The sequence below is a fragment of the Nesoenas mayeri genome (assembly GCF_963082525.1).
Source record: "Nesoenas mayeri genome assembly, chromosome: 1".
NCBI classification, from domain to species: domain Eukaryota; kingdom Metazoa; phylum Chordata; class Aves; order Columbiformes; family Columbidae; genus Nesoenas; species Nesoenas mayeri.
Window position 1 is genome coordinate 36972451 of NC_137541.1, and position 26587 is coordinate 36999037.

The 26587-nt window shown below is 39.2% G+C and overlaps 1 protein-coding gene across 1 annotated transcript in view; it reads right to left on the bottom strand.

Moving 5' to 3' along the window:
- The window catches only part of GRIP1 (glutamate receptor interacting protein 1), a gene marked incomplete at both ends in the record, with an annotated part of 225848 nt that overhangs the window by 20466 nt on the left and 178795 nt on the right, over positions 1 to 26587 (bottom strand). Inside the window, 8 exons of the mRNA XM_080354049.1 lie at positions 338 to 482; positions 6622 to 6767; positions 6981 to 7050; positions 14377 to 14457; positions 15915 to 16060; positions 16843 to 17029; positions 22176 to 22331; positions 23023 to 23178. Coding sequence (XP_080210175.1) covers positions 338 to 482; positions 6622 to 6767; positions 6981 to 7050; positions 14377 to 14457; positions 15915 to 16060; positions 16843 to 17029; positions 22176 to 22331; positions 23023 to 23178 — 1087 coding nt within the window. The remainder of the gene's footprint in view (positions 1 to 337; positions 483 to 6621; positions 6768 to 6980; positions 7051 to 14376; positions 14458 to 15914; positions 16061 to 16842; positions 17030 to 22175; positions 22332 to 23022; positions 23179 to 26587) is intronic.

Sequence of the window (26587 nt, forward strand, 5' to 3'; positions counted from 1 at the left end):
CTATTGTACTATACAAGGCTATTGATTTTAAAAGGCTGCTAAATTGTTCCAGTGACTAAGCAGTTTGATTGACTACTCTTTCCTAGGTGATTTATAATAAGGGCCACAATCTGCTCTGTCTTGTATAATATGTGCAAAAACATCCTGTTAAAATACTACTCATGCTCCTAAAATTGCCAGTGATTAAAAAACAACAGCAAAAAGGTTATAAACTCTGATTTGGAGAATTATAAAAAAATAAATTGCTAAACCATGAAAATTAGCAGCTTGAGGTAAACAACATAAATCTTTATCTTGACAAAAAGCACATTTAAAAATAATTTGCTTTCCAATTTACCTTTCAGCTAATCCTCCTTTTGTAAGGCTGGAAATTATTATGGGATCAAAGGGCTCTTCAGTACCAGAGATTGTAATTCCAAGAGGCCCACCATAGCGCTTGAGCTCAACAGTATAAATAATTGCTCCAGAGCTCTCCTGTTCATCTGCAATAAATGCCAAGGGGATGCAATTGATTTCTTATGAAAGAGGGAATGAAAAAAATAGCACATTCAGTCTAGTGATGGTAATCAAACAACATTTTCAAAGGATTACATTTCAGATACACTTCTTAATCATACTTTACTGGATTATTTAGAAAAAAAAAAATCTTGTGCAATTTCTATTGCCAAAATCTGATTTTATTGAAGTCAATAGAAAAACTCTCCTCATTCTGTTAAGACTAAATTTTACTCTGTTTAAAGTCTTTATATCTTCTTTCCTATTAAAAGGTAACTTCAGGCTATTTTGTTACAGAATCACAGGATGGTTGAGGTTGGGAGGGACCTCTGGAGGTCACAATGTCCAACCCACCTGCCCAAGCAGAGTCACCAGGATCAGGTTGCCCAGGACTGTGTCCAGATGACTTTCTAATATCTCCAAGGATGGAGATTCCACAACCTCTCTGGGCAACCTGTGCCAGTGCTCTGTCACCCTCACCGTACAAACGTGTTTTCTGATGTTCAGGAAGAACCTCCCATGTTTCAGTTTATGTCCATTACCTCTGGTCCTGTTGCTGGGAGCCACTGAGAAGAGCCTGGTTTTGTCTGCTTTACACCTTCCCTTCAGGTATTTATATACATTTATAAGACTGCCTTGAGACTTCCCCAGGCTGAAAGGTCCCAGCTCTCTCAGCCATTCCTCATAGGAGAGATGCTCCAGCTCCTTCATCATCTTAGTAGCCCGTTGCTGGACCTGCTCCACTATGTCCATGTCTCTCATGCACTGGGGAGCCCAGGACTGGATCCAGCACTCCATGTGTGTCTCACCAGTGCTGGGCAGAGGGGAAGGATCACAATCACCTCCCTTCACCTGCTGGCAACGCTCTGCATGATGCAGCCCAGAAGGCCTTTCGCCTTCTTTGCTGCATGGGCACATTATTAGAGAAAATACAAGTTACTACTATTGTATAAATACTGGTACTCATCTGTTCCTTGAACTTAATGGAATGTATTCAGAATCAAAGAGAAATCAAAAGTTTTAAAACCAAATTTCCTTAGAAGAATTGTGGGAAAAGTCAAAAGATAAGGTAAGCAGCTGTCTTACTAAGAGAATGTGAAATATAGCCCATGTTTTTGATGGACAAGTTTTATGCTTTTGTAACAGAATCAAAAATAGCTTCTGGATTATCAACTAAGTTGAATAATAACTCTATTAGATTTGATTTCATTATGTCACATGAGGTCACTTGCATTATTTTGAAATTCTGGTCTCACCAAACAATAATCAGAAATGGAGAATAATTCATCACTGAGTAAACTTAAATAAAATGCATTTTCCTTAAACAATACGCAACAGATGCTGCGGCAACAAGAAAGGCTCTTGTATTTATACAGTGCATGCTTTCTACATATTATAAAAAGTTTATCCCAGGAGGAGAACAATCAACTGTAGTATCTTTGAGTTGTGAAGGCAGATTTTGAAATATAAAATGCCAGATTTCTCCTCAGATCAAAATAATAAATGCTCCCTTGCTCATCTTACAGTATTGGTATTCAGCCAGGATGTCTGGCCTGGCGGGCACCTTTTCCTAGACCTGTGGGTAATGACATTTCACATGGCTCAGCGAGTGTGGAAAATGTCTAGGATGTGCATTCTGTAAATGTTACTAGAACTAACCTGAGACAAGCTAGAAAATTCAAATGTTCCCATTTCAGTCCCTATAGACAGAAAAACTTGAAAAGGAAAAAAGATACCTGTATCGCTAGCAAAGTTCCAAAGAGTTGCTTTCTTCTAATGCTGAATATGGTACCTAAGAGAGCTGGAGAAACACTAACACCTTTGGAGCTAATTTGCTTCTTCCAAGTTTGCAGAAAATTTAGGCCTTTAACTTTCTCCAGCACAACTCCCTCCTATTACCCCCTTGCTATCCATATAAAGAAAGAGGAACGTATATAGAACTAAAGGAGGGAAGAATTAGTGGTGTTTATTTGGCAAAGAATACTGTGATTTTCATGCCTAGTGTTGGCCTTGGATTCCTACTTGGGGCATTATCATAATTTTTCTGTCTCAGTTCACATCAGCTGGGCTGAATCTGACCTTCTCTTTCCAGAACCACCCAACTCCCAAGACCCACCGGCAGCCTCTGGCCAGCACACAGTGGGCTGGCACATCAGCTGCCACCGCATGGCAGGAGAGTGGCAGCTCTTGCTTGCTTGCTGGAGCATTTATGGAACAACGACAAATCCTCTGGGATCCAACACTGGCAACGCTTACACAGGTGCGGCACTGACACAGCACAAGACTTCAGCTGAAGGATGGAAACTAATCCTCCAAACTAATTGAAAATGCAATAGCTGGTATTTGCTAAGGGTTGACACAACACTGATGTTCCTCTGCTATCAACAGTAAGTGAATAAAAAGTTGATTAATCATACAGCAGCCCTGCCACGTGAGAGCTGGAAGTTTATACGTCTTAGTGAATGACTGGAAAGGAGACTGGTCCATTTTGTCTGTCTTCTGGTTTGCCCTAGTTAAGAAAATTAAAGGCAGAACGCAACAAATGCCAAATCGCTACACTGTTCTCTTCAGTGGTCTTTCCAGGCAGCAGAAATGTCAGCTATCCGAGAACATCGCACGCATGTGGTATGAACTCATGATGAAGGTCAGTTTTGCCATGAAAACAAAGAATTCTGATATTCAAAAATGGGTGGCAACCATTAGGTTAATAAGGAGATAAAACTGTTCTCAGTTTGAGAAGCTGACAGAAAAACAGAACAATTGCTGAAGACATACTTCCATCTGGGGAGGAAATATAAACAAACTATCATGTCTTCAGTTCTCACGTTTTTGAGATTTTCCCTTCTTTCTCTTCTTGTGACACACAGGTGGATAGATCTTGGAAACCACATTCAATGAAAGCAGACCTTCTGCACTGCAGCGACTTAGCTCTGTCCGCTACTCTCTTGACCTTCAGAGTAACATCTGATCAATACAGACCAAAGGGCAAAGAAGAGCACGGTCTGGGGGGAGCACATGCTATACAACCCCACTGCTGGCCTCACCTGCATGGCTGGCTCTGAGACACATACAAGTGCCTGGAGGACTTGGAGAGACAGCAGAGGAAGGAAAAACAGAAGGCAGAAGAAGAGCTGGAAGCTAGGAACACTTAAAAATTAATATAAAGAGTTAGAAAGGCAGCAAGGAAGTGAGAACTTCAGGAGGAAGAACCCCTGCTCCCTGCCTTCCCCTCCTCAAAAGCATGCCAGGCTTTGCTTTTCTCGGGGAATTAATTATTTTTTTTTCTGTTGAGTTTAGGAAATGCATTTCCTCCCTTTGTAAGAAAAACAAATGTTCATTAACAACCTAATGGAAAAAAAACAAACTTGATTTTAATTGAGGTGCAGTTTTCGCTACACCTTTGCTACTGTTTTTAAATATATCTTTTTTTCTTTAGCATTTCAGGAGACATATATTCATTTTAGATTTCAAAGTGCCTGAAATCAATTACACTTTGACACTTAGTCAACTGTTACAAGAACCATTTGTATAGAGAGTTTTGTTCAGTAGGTCTCTAAGTAGCTGTCTATCTACATTTGAATCTGTTCAGTTACACCAATCATGTCCGGACAGTTCTCACAGTTGTGTGAGAATCTTGTTACAGATAGATAATTTAACTGTAAAATAAGCAATGTAAAAGTGTAAAACAGAACCATGGAAAATGAATCCCATTCGCAAAAATCTGTACCAGCTACCATGGTGTGCAATATCTAAGAGGGCAAAGATGTTATTTTACATGGGTGAGGACTGAAATCCACATTTCAGTGATGGCAATAGAAATTGTGCACCAAACTCAATGTAAATGGAAGCTGACCTAGAAGAGATCAAGTCTATAAGGTGAGCGGGAGTGGGGGAATGACATGACACGCACAGGACAAACCCACAGGTGTTTATAAGTGTAGGAGAACTTATTTCTTCTGTGTGGCTGTAACTCACACCCTTCTTCTACCGTCTGTTGGTAATTTGTCCACAGGGTTATTTATGAGAGGGGAAAAAAGGTGAAGGAAGGATCATACGTGCCATGAGCACTTAAAAGATAGACTCCTCTCTTGTGCAGCAGAATACTCAAAATTCCTTCTATAGGCATTTTTCTTGCCAATTTGCTGCCACGTGCAGTTGCAATTTGCCCTTCATAAGACACCTGGTTTGCTCAGTTTTGCAAAGCACCTGTCAGTAAAGTGTCCCTTTGGATGTACAGCTCATGGCCAGTTTGGCCAGCCTCTGTCCACGTTAGGAAATATTAGCTGTTCTAGCCTATGTCTAGGCCTGAACTCATTTTCGTAACAGTAGGAGTGGACTATAATTGAACTACAGTGTGTTTGAAAAAGATCGACCCAGTTTGAAATCACTGTATCTCTGCAATCACGAACCGCCCATGAATGAAATTCTTACAGTCTGTACAGCAGGTGGAGGGAACATAGGGCATTTATAAAAAGGTTACTAGAACTTCCTAACCCATTAAACCATTTGTAAATTTTTGTGTAATTGTAACGTGTTGAGTCCATCTTTTTGAAACACCCCATATTGTGCTTGTGAAATCAAGAGGCTTGCAGAAGCATGATAGGGCTGGACTATTGTGCGAGTTGATATATTGCTGGTATAGAACTTGCTTGGCATAACTTACTTAGCACTAGTAACTAAAATTGCTGCAGACTTAGGCCACAAGAGCTGACTAAGCTTAAACTTTTGATATAACTAATGCTGCTAACAAAGAACTCATTGAATTCAGCAAATACAAGCAGAATGAAGAAGAGAAGAACCAAGGCCAGCCCAGTGACAGTGAAAACCAGGAAGAAATCAAGAGACCACCAACCAAAATTAAGTGACAGGACTTGGGGCTGAACTTGGAGATCGGGTAATGGGTGGTATGGGTATAAATGAGAGGCATGATTTGGAGTCGGGGTCCCTCCCTGGAGGTACCGAGCTCAAGCTGACCTCTCTGCTATTGTACCATTCAAATAAATTACTTAGTGGAATTTATCACCTCAGACTCTGCTTTGGGAAGCCTAGGGTGAAGAAACCTCTTTAACAGTCCAAGATGGACCAACTATGTGTAGTAAATCCCACTTCACCACCTGTGGGGATTTAACCACAACATCACACTGAGCAGCGGCCATTCACCTTGCTGGATCAAAATTTACTTCTGAAAGCCAGTTTGTACAAGGTACTAAATGCCTCCACCTTTGTTTTGTACTGATCATACTAAGAAGATATTTGGTTTGCTTTCAAAAGCAATTAAAGGAAAAGAGCATTCTATGCAATTCTAAACACCATTTCAACGCTCGTACTTGATTTCAAATAATGTAGTGTGGTTGGCTGTGCCTTCTTACTGTAAGATTGCATAAAGCTTAAGACAAGTGATTCTACAGTTCATGCTTTTGTTTAACACTATAATATAAATCCCAGTGGTGATGGTAGTTATAATCGTCTAACTTCTTTTGCCACTAGAATGCATAACAGAAGTTGCTTTATTATCTCCAGGTAGAAATTGTACTCTTATGGAATCCATAATGAGGAAGATGTAGGAATATTAACAGAGGTAGGTGTGCAAAATGATGGCAGCTCCATTACTTCCACTGGACTGATCAGACCTGGCTCGTCCATCAGCCATCCAAGCACAGCGCGTAAAGTGCTACGTATCTTAAGCATGTGAACAGTCATACTGAAGTCAAGTTCATAAGTTTACAGATAAAGCATGCACTTCACCACTCTGCTGGAGAACTGAGACCTATGGATCCATGCTTTGCTAACCATGATTCCAATCTTAAAAGTAGAGAAAAATCTCAGTACGCTGATTAAAAAAAAGATCAACCTCATATGACTGCACCTGAGGGGAAACTGCATTTCCAGAAAACCGAAGACCTCATTTTGCAGTGCAGCTCATGGTGGCAATATAGTCACTGAGAAAATTCAAAACTTTATATACCATTCAAATTCTTTTTAGTGTTAGATTTTCTGATTAGCATTAGCATAAATCAGCCATGTTTAGAAAAAAAAAATCACTAAAATTTAAATGCAAAAGAATAATCCTATATTCTAAAAATTCTGAAAATATACAAGAATCTGCAGTAGGCTCATTGCTAATACCGGAATTATCTTCATCTTTGCGGATCTTTAACTTTACAAGGTCCTCACAGTGCTGAAGGATCTGGACAGCATCTTCCATTGAGCAATTGTCAAGTCGAATGTTATCTATTGCAAGCAACTTATCACCCAATTCAAGTGTCCCAGTTCTGTGAACAATAAAATAAGCTTAGATGAAATTCTAGTAACATTAAAGCAAGGTATCTTAGAAGATATGAACATTTTTATAGAAACTAGATGGATTTTTAGAACAATTAATTCTTAAAATGCTACACTTTGGGCGCAGCGACTTAGAAGCTTCGTCTGTGTAACTAGACGACTAGACAAGGGAAACATATTTACTGGGAGCTTGAACGTCTTACCTGTGAGCAACACTTCCTTTCTTGATATCAGAAATAACCAGAGGGTCCCCTGGTTTTCTACTGGATGGAGCTGTAATAAAGAACAAATATAAGTATCTGGTTTTATTACTAGATATGCAGATGGGCTTATTCTGTCCATAAATCAATACTTCACACACATTATTAACCTGTATTATATTCCTCCCCTTCCCCTAAATTATATGTGCATGAATACAAACGATCATCATCATCAGATTAGTAAGACTGCATACTTCTCAAAAATTAGAAAATGCCAGAATTAAGGTGATTAGTGCAAAGTGAATTTAACCTGATATATCTGAAGTCTGGGTTAGGCTGGGACTGAACCACACAAAAATACCACAGTACAGCTCCAGTGATCTATCACAGAATGTGGTGTAGCTACAAGACGTAAGGAAGGCTTGCTGTTAGCAGAACCTTTCACCACAACCACTAACATTGATCTTTTGCCAGAATATTTCTGTCAGTCATATATCACGTTGTATTATATCCCTGACCAACAGACCTGCTTTGGCAAAATATCTTGAGTGGGCTAACCTACATTCTTTTCATCCACTCCGGTCCCATTCAGTGCTGAAGGCACAGGTATGAAGATAATGTTTCCTGGGTGAGAAGGAAAGATTCACTTCACAATAAATGAGATGCTGTGGGTAGTGGCCACATATACTATTGGGCTGATACACACTTATTACATCTGCACATAAGTAGCTTACATCACTTACATCACTTGCTTGACTATGACTCGCTGCTTCCTCTGAAGTAAACACGTGCCTCTTCTGACGAGTAACCTTGCTCCTCTATACTGCTGCTGGGCCTTAAGCATTGTGGACCTCTCCCCATTTTGTACTGGAGATATCTACTAGAAACCCTGCAATGGTCAAATTAGTAAAATCCCCGCCAGTCCTTTCCTTGCCCACCTAACTTGTCTCTTCTTGGAGGTATCTGATATAACTTTCTGTCCGTCATGGTTAAAAGGACTGACTTTTAGGCCTGTTGTTAACAAAGGGTGTGGTAATATTAAAACATTGCCACGTGGTATAAGGCTCCCAGTTCTGAAAAGTCCTAATGGTTTTTGTACATGTAGAGATCTTCAATTGCCCTGAGCCACTTCTGCGCTGGGTACTAAGGCCTCTGCGTGCACTCACAGAAGGTACTTTTCCATTAGGCTACCCATATTGGAAGATCATCTACAAAATCCTGATGTCAGTTACTTTAGCTGCTCATGATTTTTCTCTTTGATGGAACATGACAGATCTTCACCGACAGCATCCACAAGGTATATTAATAATGACATTTCCAACACAATATTCTAACAGATCTTGTTAACCTTGGCTACCCTGGCTAAGAAATCCTTTGAATGTCCGAAGGAACTGTTTAAAAACTGCTAAATAGCTGTATTTCAAATGCACTGTCTTGAGAGTTCAGAAGACAGACGTACAAGAGCTTTTAAGAATTTTTAGAAACTTGTCTAAACCACCACACTTTCAGGAAATGCCTATGTTGCAATTTAAAGAACAGCAACTAACTTTTTTTTTGCAAAATGTGTAATTTTCATAGCTTGTTTCTCATACTTTCACACTATAGGTCAACTATATTTTACATGACAGTTCAATGATTTACTTGAATTCTTTAGGTTTATTTCACCAATTAGTATCTTCTTACAATTTTAAAGTATCGCTTTGGTTAACTTCTTTTTTTAATTTTTTTTTTTTTTAATTCTATGCTTTTACTATCTGGGTTGCCTTATAAATCTCTGAGGTTATATGCCACCCACTGTTCAATGCCTGCAGCTTGAGATCTGAGTATTGAGATAGTTCTTATGAAACTGCTTTATAAAAATTACCAGTATTAAAGAAAACGGCCCATTATTGTTCCAAAAAGAAGGGAGAAGGAACCAAGATGGGGGAAAGAGCACAGCTCCAAGTGCAAAGCCACAGAATACATCTGGATGCAAGGGGTATGATACTGCAAAGTTATCACAGTTTCAAAATGAGTAAGTATGAACCAGTGGTATTTTGTCAGTTATCCTGGGCTATTAATTGTGTCTGGTGGATGTAAGCCTTTTTGTAGGCAGCAAAAACAGCTCAGTGTAAAATGAATCCCCCCATGCTGACAAACCCTTAATAAGCAGCTACACCACACTTTGTTCTATTTTTGTTCAATGTTCATGACATACATACTACAAACTATTCAAGTTGTGCTGCAGAGATAAAATCATTAATTTCCTTTTGAACTTTTGTACTGCTCATCACTGCAGCCTAAGATTGTCTCCCAAACACTAGTGAACAGATGCTGTCCCCAGCAAGAAGATTGAGTACTATTATCCTGATTTTACAGATGAGGAAAGGAAACATAGGAAAATTTAGGTCAAAGTATGAAAATTTTCAGTGAGCAATTTGAGATATCCATGCCTTTATTTCTCACAGTAGTTTGTAGTATATAACAGCTTCTATGTCCAAAGCACAACCACTGCAATTTTCAGCAACAGCTGCAGATGCTCAGCATTTCAGCAAGTGTGACCCCAGGATCTCAATGGTTTCCACAGAAAATCAAGCAGACAGTTGTGGAATATCTCCCCCTCCCCAGCTCTGTGAAATGACTTGTCTCAGCACAACTCTATTGCAGAGAAAAGGAAAAAAAAACCTTAATTTCTCCAGGGTAGCATTAAACAATCTTGACCATGAGATCACCTCTTTTTTCTTTCTGCAATCCTCCACCTCATTCATTATGCAGCCTCCATCCCCTTTCAAACACACCACTGTTTCATCTCTCCCCAGAGAGCAGAGAAGCAAGAGTCTCAGTGAGAAAGCAGTATTTGACCACTTAATTAAAAGAGATATCCTCATGAATTAACACAAGTTTGTAGTGACACTCTACAGCTTTAAGTCTCCATTCTTCTCTTTCATTTCAGAATTATTTTTGGTTTTAAGAAACAATTAAAACCAAACCTCCTTACCACTCACCCATGTCCAGCCTTCTTCTTGTTCAAGTCCCAACTTCCCCTACCCCCGATCACACCTCAGCCTCTTCCCTCATCTGCCATCTCCCTGTTATGGCTTTCCACTGATTTTCTCTCCTTATCCCATTCTACTTGTCCACTGAAGATCTCATGTTTTCTCCTCTTTGCTACAGCTGTTAGTCTACCTGCTGCTGAGCTTTTGTAGAGACCTTACACAGTCTGTATGATGCACTACAAGTGGACTGAAGAATGCATAAAGCTGTACAGATACTAAATTTAGTGTTGCAGCTGGAAGGCTGATCTTTAGCAAGTTGTTTATTCTCTTTCTTTAAATTACTCCATGATCCTAGGTCTCCATCACAGGCCTCTACCCTACTTCTACTAGTAAAGATACATATCTCCTGCCTATTCCCCTCCACTTGAGAACAAGGTCAGTGAGGTGGTGTCAGTTTTGTAGATCAGCTCTTCCATTAGGTTAAAAAACACCTCAGACAACTCTCCTTTCTTATTTCACTGCTAACCCAAAGAAAATGAAACAACCAGACAATGTGACTCAAATAGATTTTGGGGTGGACATCTCACCTACCACCCCACCAAAACTCATGAGTCTCAGCCTCACTTCAAGTTCCGGAGTTTGATCAAACTCTGAACAAACTGAACCAGTAGAGAAAAATGCTCATGGGATAGAAAAACATTTTTCATACAAAGTGAGTCCACTTATGCACAATGCTGGCTAATAGCTACTAGACTTTTTAAAAATAATGTGGTTATTAAATAGATGAAAGAGCTTTTTAAAAATTAGACTGATTAAGTTCTTTTGTTCCTTAAATACTGGTTCATGTGGAGCAGCTAAAAAACCTGCTGATTCTTCAGACTCTGTCTTGAAAATAATTATATGTAACATTGCAAAATGAAGTTGATTTTCATAGGTGAAATCCCAGAAATATTCTTAAGAGAGTAAATTCTCATAGTCAATGCTAAATGTCTGTAGATATTTACAAAGCTTGTTTCTGACGAAATAAGAAAGCAATAAGGTAGACTATAGTATAGCTGCTAGTCAAAATGACTTAGAAAAGCTGATGCTAGTTTGGGTGAGATTCTGATATTCTTACCAGCTTTGCAGCTTCTTATTCCTTGAGTAGTCCCATTAGCTTCAAATAAATTATTTATGAAGCAAGGTGCTCCAGTTCATTACCAGTAAGGATATCAGAATCTTACTTAAAAAAGAAAGAAAGAAAGAGCTGTTAACTACAATTACCAGACTGGCATGTCATGTTCTTGGATGTCATTCAATATATTTAAAAAATATTAGTCTATGATAAAGTAGCCAGTGGTGCAAAATTTTATCCTAAAAAAAAAAAAAAAAAAAAAAAAAAAATCTATATTCCATTACATGGTCCAAAATCAATATCGCTGGCAAATAAACTGAAACAGATTTGAACACTATCACATCTACTTGAAAGCTATCCTTCTTCTTGGGAAAGGTTCTGTAATAAAAGCATAATCACGCACACATGGACACTGCTGTGTCATGCTTTATTTTGATGACATAATTTTAAGAACTGAGACATTCTAATTGCTCCAATTAGGTAAGTGGGTGCGAAAATGATGGTACTTGAAGCATGAATTATATAGTCACTTGTTTTTGCAAACTATGAAACACACTCTTGATTGAGCATAAGTAGCTATTAATGGGAAGGTTAGACACATGTTGATAGGATAAGGGAAAGATGATAGGATGACAGAAGCCCAGAATGTGTATGAAGGCAGCAATGGGCAAGGTCAGCGTACTACGAGGTAACCGCCATGAATTACCCAAAACTCAGTGCCCTGGATTAACATCAGCAATGATGCTCATGAAACCTTCTTCTGTCTTACTTTCTAAGGATTTCTGCTATCTAAGGGGATTTTAACTTTTTTTTTAATTATTTTTTTTTTCCTTGCATTTATTAATCTGAGACTCCGAGAAGCTTATTTTCTTCCTCTGTTACAGGTCATGTTTTTCAAAGACCACGAACTAGCGTAACTGTCTTTAGTGTTGCGTGTCACCTCAGATATGCCTTCAAGCAGCCGGCAGTAATTCCATGCAGGCACACTTGGTGTTTACTACCAAGGAAAACAACACAAAGAAAGAAAAATAAATTCCTCTTGCAGAACGTCTGCCTCCTACCAGCTGACTTAGAAGAACTCTTAGACTTAAAAATAGGCACAGGTCCAGGTGCCAGCCTGAGGTGAGGCTTACATTTCCCTTCTGACAAAAAATGTCTGTCTTGTCTGTCAGGTGAGGTCAGGTCATTTCCTGACTTTCTCCTCCAAATCCCAACATAAACTTGGCAGTGCCAGGTTAACAGTTGGACTCCATGATCTTAAAGGTCTTTTCCAACCAAAATGATTCTCTGATTCTATACGGAAAGCAAGACAGGCGTTTCTCTGTAATGTTCTTATAGAGACAGAACTTCTTCATTCACCATTAACTCAACTACCTTGAGAAGAGAGAGAATGAAACAGGTCTCTAGCACTTAAACAGATCAAGCTCAAAAGTGGATACACTTGATCTTCCCTATCACCCTGTTTAAGTCTGTTCATATCAATTCTGCCAAGTTCCCCTTAGTATTTGTTTTTTAAAATAAATCATTTTGCTTTTTGACAATATCAGTAGTAAAAGGCATGCTAATGTGATAAAGTGCCTTGATAAAGATTTGACAAAATGAATATAAACCACTCATATTCTTCAAATCATGCTGCCTCATTTAGGAGTTAATTAGGCAGAACAGAGCGAAGCACTGAAAAGCAAGCATGAAATGCAGCAAGTCAAGACTTCCACCAAGCAAATTTACAAACTTTCAGTTATTAGTATAAATCCTTTAAAAACAAATAAATAATTAATCCTAGACAAACTTCATATTCATTAAATACTATTAATAAGTGGGATTATTATATAGAACAGATAATTTAATTCATATATTAAAGATACTGCACTATACTCAGCAGAGCAGAGCTAAGACGCACCAGGTGTCACTCTGATTATATAAAGCACTAATTTTATAAAGCACAAACTTTTGGAATTCATTTCCAAGTCAGGAAGGTATATGAAATTTAGAAGAGAAGTGCTAAACACAAATCCCAAGAACATTAGCTTTCCATTCAAAGTTTACCCCTACAGACAGCAAAAAAAAATGCAAGATGCATCAATTCCAAAAAGCAGCACAAATCAAATTACTAGGAAAACCACATTCTTACGGTAATCCTACAAACTCTTACCAATCCTAAGAAAAACATTTAAATAGAACAGCCTCTCCCCAGGTTTTCTCATTTCTCAATATTTTCATTTGCACAAATATATATAGACCTAGAATTTTGCTTCAAGCATCACATCACGTCTTACAGAGACGAACAGTTACTCATTCAATTGTGCAACACAAGCAAACAGGCCTGCAGTGTCATTTGCTCCTCAGATTTAGCTCTCAGCACCGAGTTCCCTGCTTTACTTTTGATTAACCTTATTCCATTGTGCTGGTAAAAGCTGTGAGAATATAAGTCAAAGCACAATCTTCCTCCAAGACAAATGAATAATTTCAAAGAAAGCCTAATAGTCTAAGGAAGGCCACAACCGTAAGGGAATGTTAATTCTGGTGAGACCAGATTCTGCACTGTCTTTAAGTACATTAAACACAAGCCCATTAACACTGATATGGATTGTTCTTCCTTCCATCAAGAGCTGAACTCAGTATAGTGGAATTTCCGTAGTTAAAAGCCAGTCCTAATACAGCATTTACAGTCTGCTCCAAAAATAAATAAGTATAGAAGCACTTTGATTTCAAACAACAGTAATACTTTTTGAGAAACAGACCAACACACAGTCTTGTTATCTTTTTTAGCCATCTCTGAAATCCCTAGTGAAAGCGGATTGTGCTATGTGACCTGCACATTTAGGATTCCCTGCTAGTTTTACAGGTTGTGGATGTATCTTCAGACTCTGGCTTCTGCAGCAAAAAATAACCCCATGAATGTGGATCCTCATGCCAGAGAGAAGCCCAGAGTTCAGTGGGGTTGTCCAAGAGCCTGTGAGAGACCATGACAGACCTTGCTTTAAAATTCCCAGCTATGGAAATACTTTGGCATGAGCACAAGACTACTGATGACTTTTTTTTTTAAACAATTTTAATGGGTGTTAAATACGTGCTACGCATAAAGGAATAGGTCAAACTTTAGGTCTGGCAAACTTCTGGCTTCTTTAACTACTACAAGAGGAATATAAATCTGTTACAGAATGGTGTTTCATCAGAGAGAGCACTGCTAAATTGCCCCTGTCTAGAAAAAGGAAAAGGAAGTTTATACCAAATCAAACATATAGCTACAGGACCTGCTATCCACAGCTTATCCCAAAAACATGATCTTAAAATAAGCACTTTCACTTACAACTTATGGTGATGCCAAGTTCCACATTATGCTTCTTTGGTAGTTTTACATGAAATGTTCCACTGCTTGGTATAACTGATTCTATAAAAAAAAAATAATTAAAATGTTAGATAATTTATAAGGCACAGCAATTCCAAGTGCATGGAACTATACATGTAAATTGATTAAATCACAACAGCATCACAAGCCACGGATGAAACACAGGTCCTGCAGTGAAGGGAGCAGGACATACAAAGTATGATTTATACCTCTACAGGTAATTTCACGGTAACTCAATTTTTTTTAAGGTTTAACTGAATTTATGGAGATTGCACAGGCCAGCAGCCAGTTGAGACTGCAGGTTTTTAGCTCATATGCAAGTTAGGTGAGCACAAGTGAAAATTTTAGTGCTGGCAGGTAACTTTTAATTAAAAGGACAGGAGATCAAGTCTTAAGGATTTCAGACCTTTGTTGCTGTAGGCCTAACACATTTTAAACTGTCTGCTAAGGTAACTGCCACAGATTTTACATCTACTGGGAAGAAAAGAAATCAAGACATCACTAACTGAGAAGCACCTGGAGCCGACCGAGGCAAAAAACACTTGAACACACAGCACTGTATTTGAATCCTGACTTTTCGCATCACTGCTAGCAAAAGTTTGGGCCTCTGAAATTTCAGTTATGGAAATATAAACATACATGTGGCAGAGGAGCCTAACCATGAGTATGAGTCTGTTGTCTGTTTAATAAGAGCGTCCATATTAAAAGATTATACAGAATTACTGTAGGAACCTTTAGCCTGCTTTTGAAATCGTGAGTTAGAATATCAGTAACAATAATCAGACTATCAAAAATCAGACTATCAAAATGCAGCACATCCAACATCATCATGACTTCAAAGGAGCTACTGTCAGAGTAACACAGAAGTCTTAAAAGCTTTTACTATTCACATAGTGGGGTAGTACACACACATAATGTGTACTTGTTTGATTTACACAATTTGTGATTTTATAGGTGTATTCTGTATGTTTAAACACCTTACAGAAGAAAGGAAAGCCATTAGTAGCAATAAAGACTCACCAGCAACATGAACAATGATTTTTCTGGCTTTTATTAATTCAGTTTCTATTATTTTGTTTAGATTGTTGGTTTGAGATACTGTAAGTGAAACTCTTCAGAGTTTTCTGCTTATCCACCCTTTTACAATACTTTTCTCTCTAGTAAAATGTTCCATTAGCTGGCCTGTAGAGGATTTTACTCAGCTCAGCAGAATATTTCTATCTCAGGGCAGAAAAATGTCTGGAAATAACTTAGAGGAGGGACTGTCACCAGATCTTACTACAGGACTTGTAATTTCTTTTTGTGTTTTGAAGAATGCTGCAGGGCTACGTGAAATGGGAAAGCTGTACAAAAAGACACACGTTTCAAATAGGTCACTTGAAAACTGAAAGGCGTTTATGTGAGAAGAAAGTCTCCACCTTGGGTGCCTAACACTCGCAGTATACTTGGGATTTATTTCTTCACTTTTCTTGCGAGACAGAATAACAGTGCATTCATACCTGCAACATCAAATTCTATTTCCAAAGTGACCTTGTTGGTGATAGAAGAGTCTCTGAGCAGTTGATTGGCCTCATCAAACGTGCTGTCTTCCGTCGGGATACCGTTTATTGCCACTATTCTGTCTCCTATTTGTAGCACGCCACACCTTGATACACCATGAAACAAAACAACCATCAGAGGTGCACGTTACCAGAACCAGCAATGTCAAATACATTCAACCTGACCTTGAAGGACCAGTGTGGCACCAGAGCTCGGCAGTCTGCCCAGGCACACAGGGGGACGGAAGCTGCTGTCGCCCCTCTGCACCAAGAACCTATCAAGCTCCCTAGGTCATGCTCTCCAGGTGCTGGGACCTAGGAAGAGGGACACAGCCCTCATGCCTCCACCCCACCTGGGAACATCACCTCTGACCCTGGGCTACAGGTGGTGCGGCTCTGCAAGGGCAGCAAGGACTTGCCTGTGCAGCTGCTAGTGTTCTCATGCCATGATTAAAGACAGACATGAGCATAAAAATGCAATCAAAATGCTGCAATGAAATCATTAGTAAGTCAAAACTCTGGTACTCCCTGAGAGCTCGTTCTGCATCAAAGCTGACCAAAGCTGGATATGGCCTCCCCTCATGGCCCACTGAATTATTACTATCTTGACTTCAGCGAGGTGTCTGATATTTTTTGTTTCCCTTTTGCACGAATATAGCTTCCAGTCTCTTACTGGAGGAATCTGGATGATAAAAACACTGGTGCTTGTCAAACTTTTTACAGCTGATCAAGCATATGGAATATCATTGTCAGAACAGACAGTTTATTACTTGCCACACGTCCATTGAGCAAGGCCCTGCAATTTATCACAAATGGAAAGCAACGAGCCCCAAGTACCCCGAGGAACGCTCACCAAAACGTATTAAACAGTCAACTGAAAGAACCTCACCTTTCTGCTGGGCTGTCAGCCTCAATATAGGAAATGAGAGGTGGAGAAGACAAGGTCTCGGTAGCAAACACGCTACCCTGGAGCTGTATCCCAAACCCCACTATGGGGTCAGCTGTCAGCACTACTTCTGTGGTTTCTGTGTGGACGACCTGCCCAGCCAAACCAACAGTGCTAGAGGCTAAAGACACTATAAAACAGAGCAGACCAGGAGGAAAGACATTCACACACAGCAGAAATTTCATTGCTCTTTGAGAAAATTGATCTGTATGATAAACCTAGTCAACAAAACATCTCTTTTAAAGCAAATTTAGGCTAAAGTTTATAAATTATGTATAAACAGTTAAGACACATAAGAGAACAGAAGACATCTGGTTGTACAGTATAATGGAAAAAAACAGTTCTTGTACCAAGTAAAATAAATGTGTTTGACAGCCCTAACCCAAAAATATCAGAACACCCTCGAATTCTGTTTGCGTTAGGTTTAAGGCGTGGATGAGCACAATTTTCATGGGAGCTAAGGGAACAGGAGGCACAAGCCCAGCTGTTATTCAAGGCTGATTCCCACGAGCTCTTCTGAACATCTCACGGCACTGAATTGTTGTTAGTAACGAAGCATATGGCCCAGGCTTGCTTGCATGAAATAAGGATGCCTTCCTCCTGTACATGTTTACTACACATCAGCAATTTGCCAGGCTAACAGGGTAGAGTATAAGAACAAATTCCTCTGTTTCAGCAACCAGTATATCTAAAGAGATGGTGAGAAATAAAAAGTTCTTTGGGGTCTCTCAAAGGAACTGGGGAACCCTTGTGTGAGGAACACAGGCAGCTACTTCTATACTCCTGATTTACTACTCCCTCTATTCTCTTTTGTTCTGAATAGGCTACATTACAGAACAGATCAAGATAAAAATGACATTGAGATTTGATGCAACTACCTGTGAAAAGGAGGAGACTGCACCTTCGCTTCTTTGATCTCTACCTAAAGTCCTAGTGTATCATGCATTGACTTCCCCTCATGATAGGATACTGCCTTTCATTATGTCACACACAGAACTAGCTTTTTCAATTCCTGTTCAGACCAGTAAAGTAAGGGTACTATAGTGATACTATAGGTACTATATGATAATAAATACTAAAAATAGATACTAAAGGTACTATAATGATAATCCTCCAACAAGGAGGATTCTGAATGTTTTTGTGTTATAAACCTACATTATTACCTCTCCACCTCTAATTGCCTTCACAACCCATTTCTGCCTGCAGTAGCTACTAAGAATTAGATAAAAGTTCAAGATTCATGTTTGTGGTTTATCTGAGGGATTCCTGATCTATGGATTTTTCTTCTTAGATGTGGAAAAAAACCTAGTTATTGTTTTTACATTATAGATAATCGCACAGCTGTACAAAGTTGTTAAGAGTTTTTATAAGTATTCCCTGCACCTTGGGGCTACAAACATTACTTTTGCACTGAAATAGTATAAAATCTGATTAAGTGGCACAGTCGGCAACGACAATTCTGTTGCAAAAGTTTCCGTTGCAAAAAATTCATGAGACTCTCTTAGCAAAGCTCCTTTCAACTTTGAAATTGTCTTTTCTAAATTACTGTGAATTCTCACTCATAACTTGTTTTCATTTTCCTTTGTAAGAACTGTGTATTATTCCACTTATGCAATAGCTTCTTTCTTACAGTTTCTTTCACTTACACTCAGTAAGACATGCTTATGCCCAAATGCAAATACTAATAATCTCTTCTTAAGAATGGCCACCAGCTTTAGCATTTACTGCATGTGAGAAACAGGTTTCTCCAAGTCTTTGTGCTGCAAAGGCTAAAATATGACTAAACCACATAAATTCAGAGTTAATATAATAATGGATCCCCTAATGCACATTCCAGAAATATCTAAATATAGGGCATCCAAGCTCAGAAAAATTTCCTTCTCCCTTTCTTTAAGGTCATATAACAATTAGCTGTTAGCTCTGTCATTGCTTCCCTTCACTTACTTCTAATACTCTACTAGGAAGCTAAGGGTCTTACAACAATTATTTCAACTTTTAGGACAGCTAAGGTTTACATTCACAATGGGAAATTAAGTTAATATTTGTGGGATTTAAAACTTACCCTGATAAATATTTTGATGATGTGGACACTTAAAAATGACAATTAGGAATTCCTCCCACCCCCAAAGGAAACAAAACAGAAAGAGAACAAAAAAAAGCAGAGATGAAAATACCCTTTCCAAATCATGTGACAACAGCTATCTGCTAAGTCTCTATGGAATGCCACAGGTATCCAACACATGACTTGGAGCACACTGGGGTTTGTAACTCATTGCAGCCACAAACACTGCCATTTATTTTCTGGCTGCTTAAGGATTCCATTGATTTACAGGCCAGGAAGCAGCCTTATTTATTTAAAAAGGGGGCATGGATGTATATGTAGCTCCAGCAAACCCTGGTTGCTGCCTTCTAGAGGTACATGTTAGCATACTCATATAGTTTTCATTAAACTCTCAGCAACAGTCCTGGGGGCCTGTTTACAATTAACATGATCTCTGCAGTTATGTAAGTAACAATCTTGAATTTGAAGATTCTGTAGTTGCTACTTTGATTCCTGCAGCCATATGAGAAGCAGAGCAAGATGTATTTAAAGGTACACATATAGATTATTATGCTTGCAGTTTCCTGCTCTGACCCTTGAGAAACTGCAAAACATTCACTATTCCTCCTGGTAGCAGATAACTTGGATGTGCTGAGAAAACTGCACCCATGCATGTCTATGGCACGTGCTTAATTTCTACCTAGTCACTACCATGTAATTTGATATAAAACTGTATTTTGCTTTCGAGTACTAATATGGACCTATTACAAAATACTTCAGGATTTAAACTAAAACCAACTAATAAACTGTTTCCACAATGAATGCCATACTTTAAAACCAAAACAAGCAGAGGAAGAATAAAAATTGAAAACAAGTGGTATAAATAAAGCATGTGACAGCAGAGCATGCCTTCAACTTTTACTGCCACATGTTTGAAAACTGTGTAACTAATGGAATGATCTTAAAATCATGACCATTAAAGTCTTGTAACCCCCTGTACCATCATGATTCATCATCATGAATTTTGGCGTAATCACATTAAGTTATGCAGGTTTTCCTAAACAATTGGCAATGTAAATTTCATAGCACCCTTCACTGATACATCCTTTTCTTCCCAAATGGCATCCTAAAAGATCTATTAAAAGGTACATTAATAAAGCCCTCAAATAATCCAATCGGGCTAAAGAAAAAAATATCCCACTAAAATTAAGAGAACATGCTGTTCCTTTTCTATGAAAAAGACAGCGGTCAACGCTACCTGGTTCTCATGAGTCTCCCACAGAGGGAGAGGGGCAAGGTTTTCCAGGGACTGTTAGTGGATGGTGGAGGGGTACAGGACCAGTCCTGCTCTATAATCATCCCTCATAGCACATTCAGTCCAGTGTGGGCCTGTTAAATTGGCTGTTACTGCATTCACAAGTATGGGTATAAGTCTAGTAGAGGGGGTAAGGAACTCTGCTTGGGCTGAAAAGCCAGCTCACAAACAGGGCTGGCCAGCTAGTGCCTCCAAACCAGCTCTGATTCAGGGTTGCTGATGCAGTCTCTGCTCGTAGTGAGGCACAGACTCACTCGGTAATGGGGCCAGTTCTACGTATTTTGTAATGCTCTGTACCTAGAACTCACAGTGCAAATGCAAAATAAACTATCCCAGAACAAAGCCTCATCCTAATCCTGCCTAGCTAAAGATTTGTTAATTCATAATAGCCTGTCTCCCTCAGGGCCTTCTGACTTGAGGAGCCTTTCAGGTGGGCTGCAGTGCTTATGTGACTGTCCCACTTATATCTAATGTCACTGGGCTGGGTTTGAGCCTTTTCAGAATAGCAAATTGCAGGGCAAGGCTTGCTTGAAGGAAAAATATCTGAAAAATGTAACAACACAAGTAACAGCTGTCTCCATGATCCATAATAGGATTAGTTTTCGGGATTAACAGTCCTATGTTGGATGAACTACTATAATCTAGCACAATCGAAAAACTACTTTTTGCATCCAGCATTATTTTACTAGTCAAACTGACTATTATTAGTGCAATATTACTACTGTTTCTCATGTGCATATGAGGATGTGTAAAAGCTGGACCTCTACTGATACCATAGCATGGCCAGAGACACTATCTCCCTGTAAGCCAAAATAATGCATTAGAAGCTAACATGTCAACACATGAGTTGTGAAAAATGGCTGTTTGGATTAAAAAACAAAAAATGCACTTATAGGTAAACATTATGCAACAATATTTGCTTTATGAAAGAAATAAGAACAAGCAAGCACAACAAAAACTGCAAGAAAGCAAAACCTCTCAGTTCCTCTCTCAAATCTTTCTTCACAATTCTGTGGTGACTGGCCTTGTCTGGAGGTGGCTGGTTTGCTCTGGTTTTGCTATGACTACGGGAAATCTTTAACACAGGGCAGCAGCACTGCAATGCACAGTAGCTCAGCTTTTCTAGAGCGCATCTGTGAAACATCATTAGCCTGAGCAGATGATTTACAGCGCAGTTCTCACTTCCTTGTTCTGGAGGAACTTGAGCTGCTGAGAATCACATGAAGATGGAAAATCCAAAAGGAGAGGCAGCACTTACAGGGAGTCTGGGAAACAATGTGCTGATACAGCCACACTCTCTCTGGCCCAGTGACTACTTAGCAATATGCAAAGTGGAACAGCCTGAAATACATACACCCCTGCTTGGGAAATCCTTGCTTTGAATACCAGAGAGTGGTCAGAAACACAGCTATTTAGACTTCACCATTATTTGTTGCTCTTCCTCACAAAAATGACTGTACAGGTTATGGTGCAGATGTAAACATTAAAACTACCCAGGAGGTAGTGGCAAGCTTTTATCTTTCTGTAATGTGATGGATAGTTCATCTTACCAGCAATCTGTTTTTGACTATTCAGCTATGAATTCTATTCTCTGATGGAAATGGGAAGAGCTGAATAAGGAATTTGAAAATCACTTCTGTAATGGTATAACAAACTTCCAGAATTGTCTGAAGAAGAGATTGCTTTATATATTTCAGATGAGACAGTTAATCTGCATGGTCTCTACTCATCTCATGTTAGCATTGGACAAATGTTTTTATGCCGATGTTTCCCTACATCTAACAGAAACTCCAATTGTTCTCTCTTCTTCCTAGTGTAGATATGTATATGTCAATTGAGGTACTTTGTACCTTTTTTCAGTATCTTCCCCCTCCTCCACCCATTCACTGCACATTTTGAGCAAATGCTGTTACCACCTACAGGAGCTTTTGAAGTCCTTCTTTTTCATCCTCCGCCTCATCATTGTCCCACGTGGGCTGGTGGAGTAGAGGCTGCGAGGTAAGGTCCCCATGTTGAGGGAACTCAGGCTGTATGCACTCATGGAGGTAGGAGAGAAGGATGAAGACACCAGAGCTGCTGTAAGAAATCAAACACTTGGCATACAGCACTCAGTCTTCATGGAAGAGTGCGGCACATGCCTGTAAACTCATCAAAGAATCAAACAATGTGTATGATGCACAGGAATGGTTTGTGCATTTCCAATAACAAAGACATTAAACCACACAGGTGACCCTAGGTAAAAGTATACCCAGCATCTCATGAGAATACCTGCTGGAAGCTAACAAAGATACTGCAGATACAAAAAGTACATTCATAGTATACAACTTATTTTAGGTGAAGCATGTTAAATTAAATTTTTGAACACATATGCATGAACCAATGCAGACCAATATGTTTAGATACACTGATTTTAGAAAAGCCTTTTTGTAGTAGGTAATTTCTGACAAAAGATTTGTAAGCAATACTTTGCATTAAAAAATCATGCTTTATATACACTACTCAAATCTAATGGTCTACTCATACAGCAGAAGAGCTGATTCATTCAGAATTTTTGGGCCTTTTCCTGTCTCCAAAGGTTGCCTTGTTATGGAAAAGGCGTAAAATGTCAGAAATAACCTTGGCAGAGCTATGAAAAAGTGTAGCATCCATAAAACTGAAAAGGTTTTAGTGCCTGAAATGGGAAAAGTATGAGCAAAAGAAGAGGGAAGGGTGGAGGAGAAAAAGAAGAGAAGAGAATATGTCAGCAGGAAAAAGCGTGGAACATTACGAAGGCTTTTTTGAGGAGGCGCTTTCTGGAATTTCAGGGCTGGCATCCTGCAATGGTCAGGGTGGTAGGTGTTATAATGGTGGTAGGTGAGGAGGCTGCTGTGGCTGTTGGCACACGAATCCCAGGTAAGTTGCCTGTTGCTTCTTTGAACGTTCACTGCCCGCATGAAGGGATGATGGAAAATCAGAAAACAAAAGGACCAGAGAAGAGGGAAAAGTAACTGAATTGCACAAACAAAAAAAAAAGAAGTCCAAAAATGAAAAACAAATTGAAAATAAAATAAAGTGAAATAATAAATAATCTGATCTTGTCTTCTAACCAGGGGGATGCTAACTTGAAGAACAGAAAGAGTATTTTTTCTCAGAATAAATGTTTCTGATGTTTTTTTTTCTTTTCTTGTATTTGTTTTTAAAAAGATAAGTACTGAATCAATTTCTAATCTCACTCTGGCTTTAGCAGTTAAGATTCCAGACTTTCTTAGAAAATCCTAAGGTATTACATATGACTACTAACTGCAGGTTAATAAGTTTCTGATTGCATTCTCTACACAAAAAGACCAACCAGATACTACACATAGCACTGCCTAGAATGGAGATGTGTACTTGCCAGTCATTTCAATTTACTGCATTGATATTTTAATCTTGCCACCATCTATTGTTGGCATTATGCTATTCTGTGCAGTAAACAACTTCCCTGGGCCAGCAGTAGAAAAATTCTATCCTGAAGCCTGGTTAATAAAGTTCTTATTAATTACTTGGATGTGCAATTTGTGGGGGTTTGCTTGTTTGTTTGTTCTTTTGTTTGGTTTTGTGTGTGTGTGTGTTTTTTGACCTTTTTGTTTGTTTGTTTTTGGGGATTTATTTTTGTTTGTTTGTTTTTTAACTTGATCTTCAAAACTTTAAAAGGATCCTTTCCTGGATGAAATTTGAGACAACATTTGATTGCTGATTCTATGTATGGAGAGTCTGGGATATGCCGAAAGTGAAGGGCAGTTACCAAGAGAACGGGAAGCATTTCAGTTAATGTGTCAAATATTAAAGGAAAATTATTGAAGTCACCCTTCATTAAACACAGTCCATCTTTAAATTCAGCATAGCTGTGTCCTTGCTAAACATTTCAAACTGGGAACTATTCACTGAATTTTTGTCTTAAAAAAACTGAGGGATTCATGTGTACGATGGAACTTAAGTCACGGTCTTTGGCCCATGAGCTGTTACCTGTGTCTCTCTCCTACCTGCTATAGCTATAATAGCTGCAGACACATTCAACCCCATGTTGAATTTTAACAGTAGCCAAAGACATTGACTGTTTAGGTTGGACCCACACCTTGAGTTCACCTCTAGCCACATGAGACAAAACAAGAAGGAAAAGGGTCGCCACTGCAGCAAGCACTGTGCAGTGCCAGAAGAAAAACTACCCTTCTGTTTCACTTCACATTACATGAGAAATGATCTGTTAATTGTCTGAATATATTAACACTCCTCTGACTCAAGAGCAATGTCTGTCACTACAGCGAGCAGTACACACGAGGGAAAGGAAAAGGAGAGTACAGAGGTCCACCATGTCCCTGCAACCTTGTGGGGTGGTTGGGACTTTGAGGCCCTGGCACTGCCAGGCCTGCCCCTGTGCCTTCAATCGGGGTGCCTTGGGCCTGTGTCCCTCACTGAGAGCACCCCTGCTGTGCCACACCGTATGTTTGAATCAAAATAATCTGTGTTGTCCCTCCCTGTGCCCAAAAGATAAGAGAAGTGAGGCTGGGGTGCAACACCAGCACCAGGGGAAGCACTCGGGGTAGCCCACCCACTGGCACCAGTGCCAGCAACTTCAGAGGCTTTGGAAACTCTCCTGTCAGCCAGAAAAGTCCCAGAAATGGCAGCGGTAGTCTGGTATGGCCGTATGTGTCTTACAGACCCATCATATCTTCCCAGATGAAACTGCCTCTTGGTTACGCACACAGACAGCAAGACTTCCAAACTGCAACTATGGTGTAAAAATTAAAATCTGATAAGAACAATGTGACCAGGTGGATTTTCTTTTTTTTTCCCAAGTTGCTGTAAGCCTTGTTTAATCAAAAAGACTGCTTCCAGCAGGGAATTATACGGCAGTCTTTGATTTTTTTAAAATGTTTTATTTTCAAGCTGAGAGTAGAGATAAAAATGTCCTACAAAGTGGGAACGTACACAAATTCAGTTTGCTCAGCTTGTAGAAGGATAATCCCAATTCAACAAAAGTTCTGTAAAAGAAAATCCTATTGTGTGTAACCATAGTAATTTAGCGGTAATTTGAGCTATTCCAACCAGGGTTGTGTACAGTGAACATAAAACTAATGGGGCAGCAAGAGAAACGAATGTTACCAGTACAGTACAGAGGAAAAGATACCTGAAAAAAATATTCTGGTCTTTTATAGTGCTCTCCATTTTATTTTAGGGCTAAAATTTCAATTTATTTTATATACTGACTTTTCTGCCCATTTTAAATTCCTAACATGTTCCCATAAGACCAGTAACTGAGCTCAACAGATACAGCCCTAATGACTCAGCTTATCCCAGGCACATAAAGGGAGCTTTTCAAACTCTGCAGCATCCAGGGCATATCACACCTGATGAAAGGTTGTTTCCACGAGGGAACAGACTTCCCTGAAGCATGTTATACTTTGAATTGGTTGTGATATTTGAGTAGCACAACCTGGTGAGGGGATGGGAAGGGCTGTAAACATCCTAGTTATTCTGCCTTACTTAAGAAAGCAACTTTATTACCTTAGGGAGATTCCTCCCCAAGAAGTGATCTTACGTAGCTTTTGTAGATCCCCTTGGTATGATTTTGTAATGGCTACTTCTTAACTCTGGTATGGCAAGAGCACTGCTTTTTTCTAAGCATTTACACTGGGTCACGGTGATCAGCACATTAACAGCATCAATTTGTTTTAAATGTTAGTTACAAAACCGACTGCTTCAACTAATACAATCATCTACACAAATCTTTGTCCCTGGTACTCATCTTCCCAAAGGAAACACTCTTCAAAGGTTCCAGAAATTGGTTGTTGGACAACTTTGCTTCAAAACTAATGACAGGTCTCTTTGCAACATACCATCATAACTGAAAAGAATGGAAATATATTGCAAAATTTGGTCTTCATCTCATTCTGCTTCTGTAGTATCACTCCCTGCTCCCTCGCCCCTATAACCAGCTTAAGTAGAAAGGGGCAAGAGGTGCAGCTGAATATGGAAGAACACGGTATCACAAGGGTTACTTTTTATTCACCTTGTTCTAGAAGAAAATAGTGTCTCCTCAGCTACCAGTTCAATATTCACCACTCTGACAAAATGACTAGACTACTGCTTATCCAGGGACAGCCTGGATTTTAGAGATGTCCAAGAACATTTACCATCACTGATACTTTTAGGCTTCAGAAATCTTGTCTTGGTCTAAAGAAGGCAGAAGCACAGTACCACAGGCTCAGAAAATGGTACTACTGGTTCATGCTGCAACACAGGTATCTGTTCTCTGTATATCTGATAACCCTTATTACTACTTGGATGTCCATCAGTATGTGGTATTTTAGACT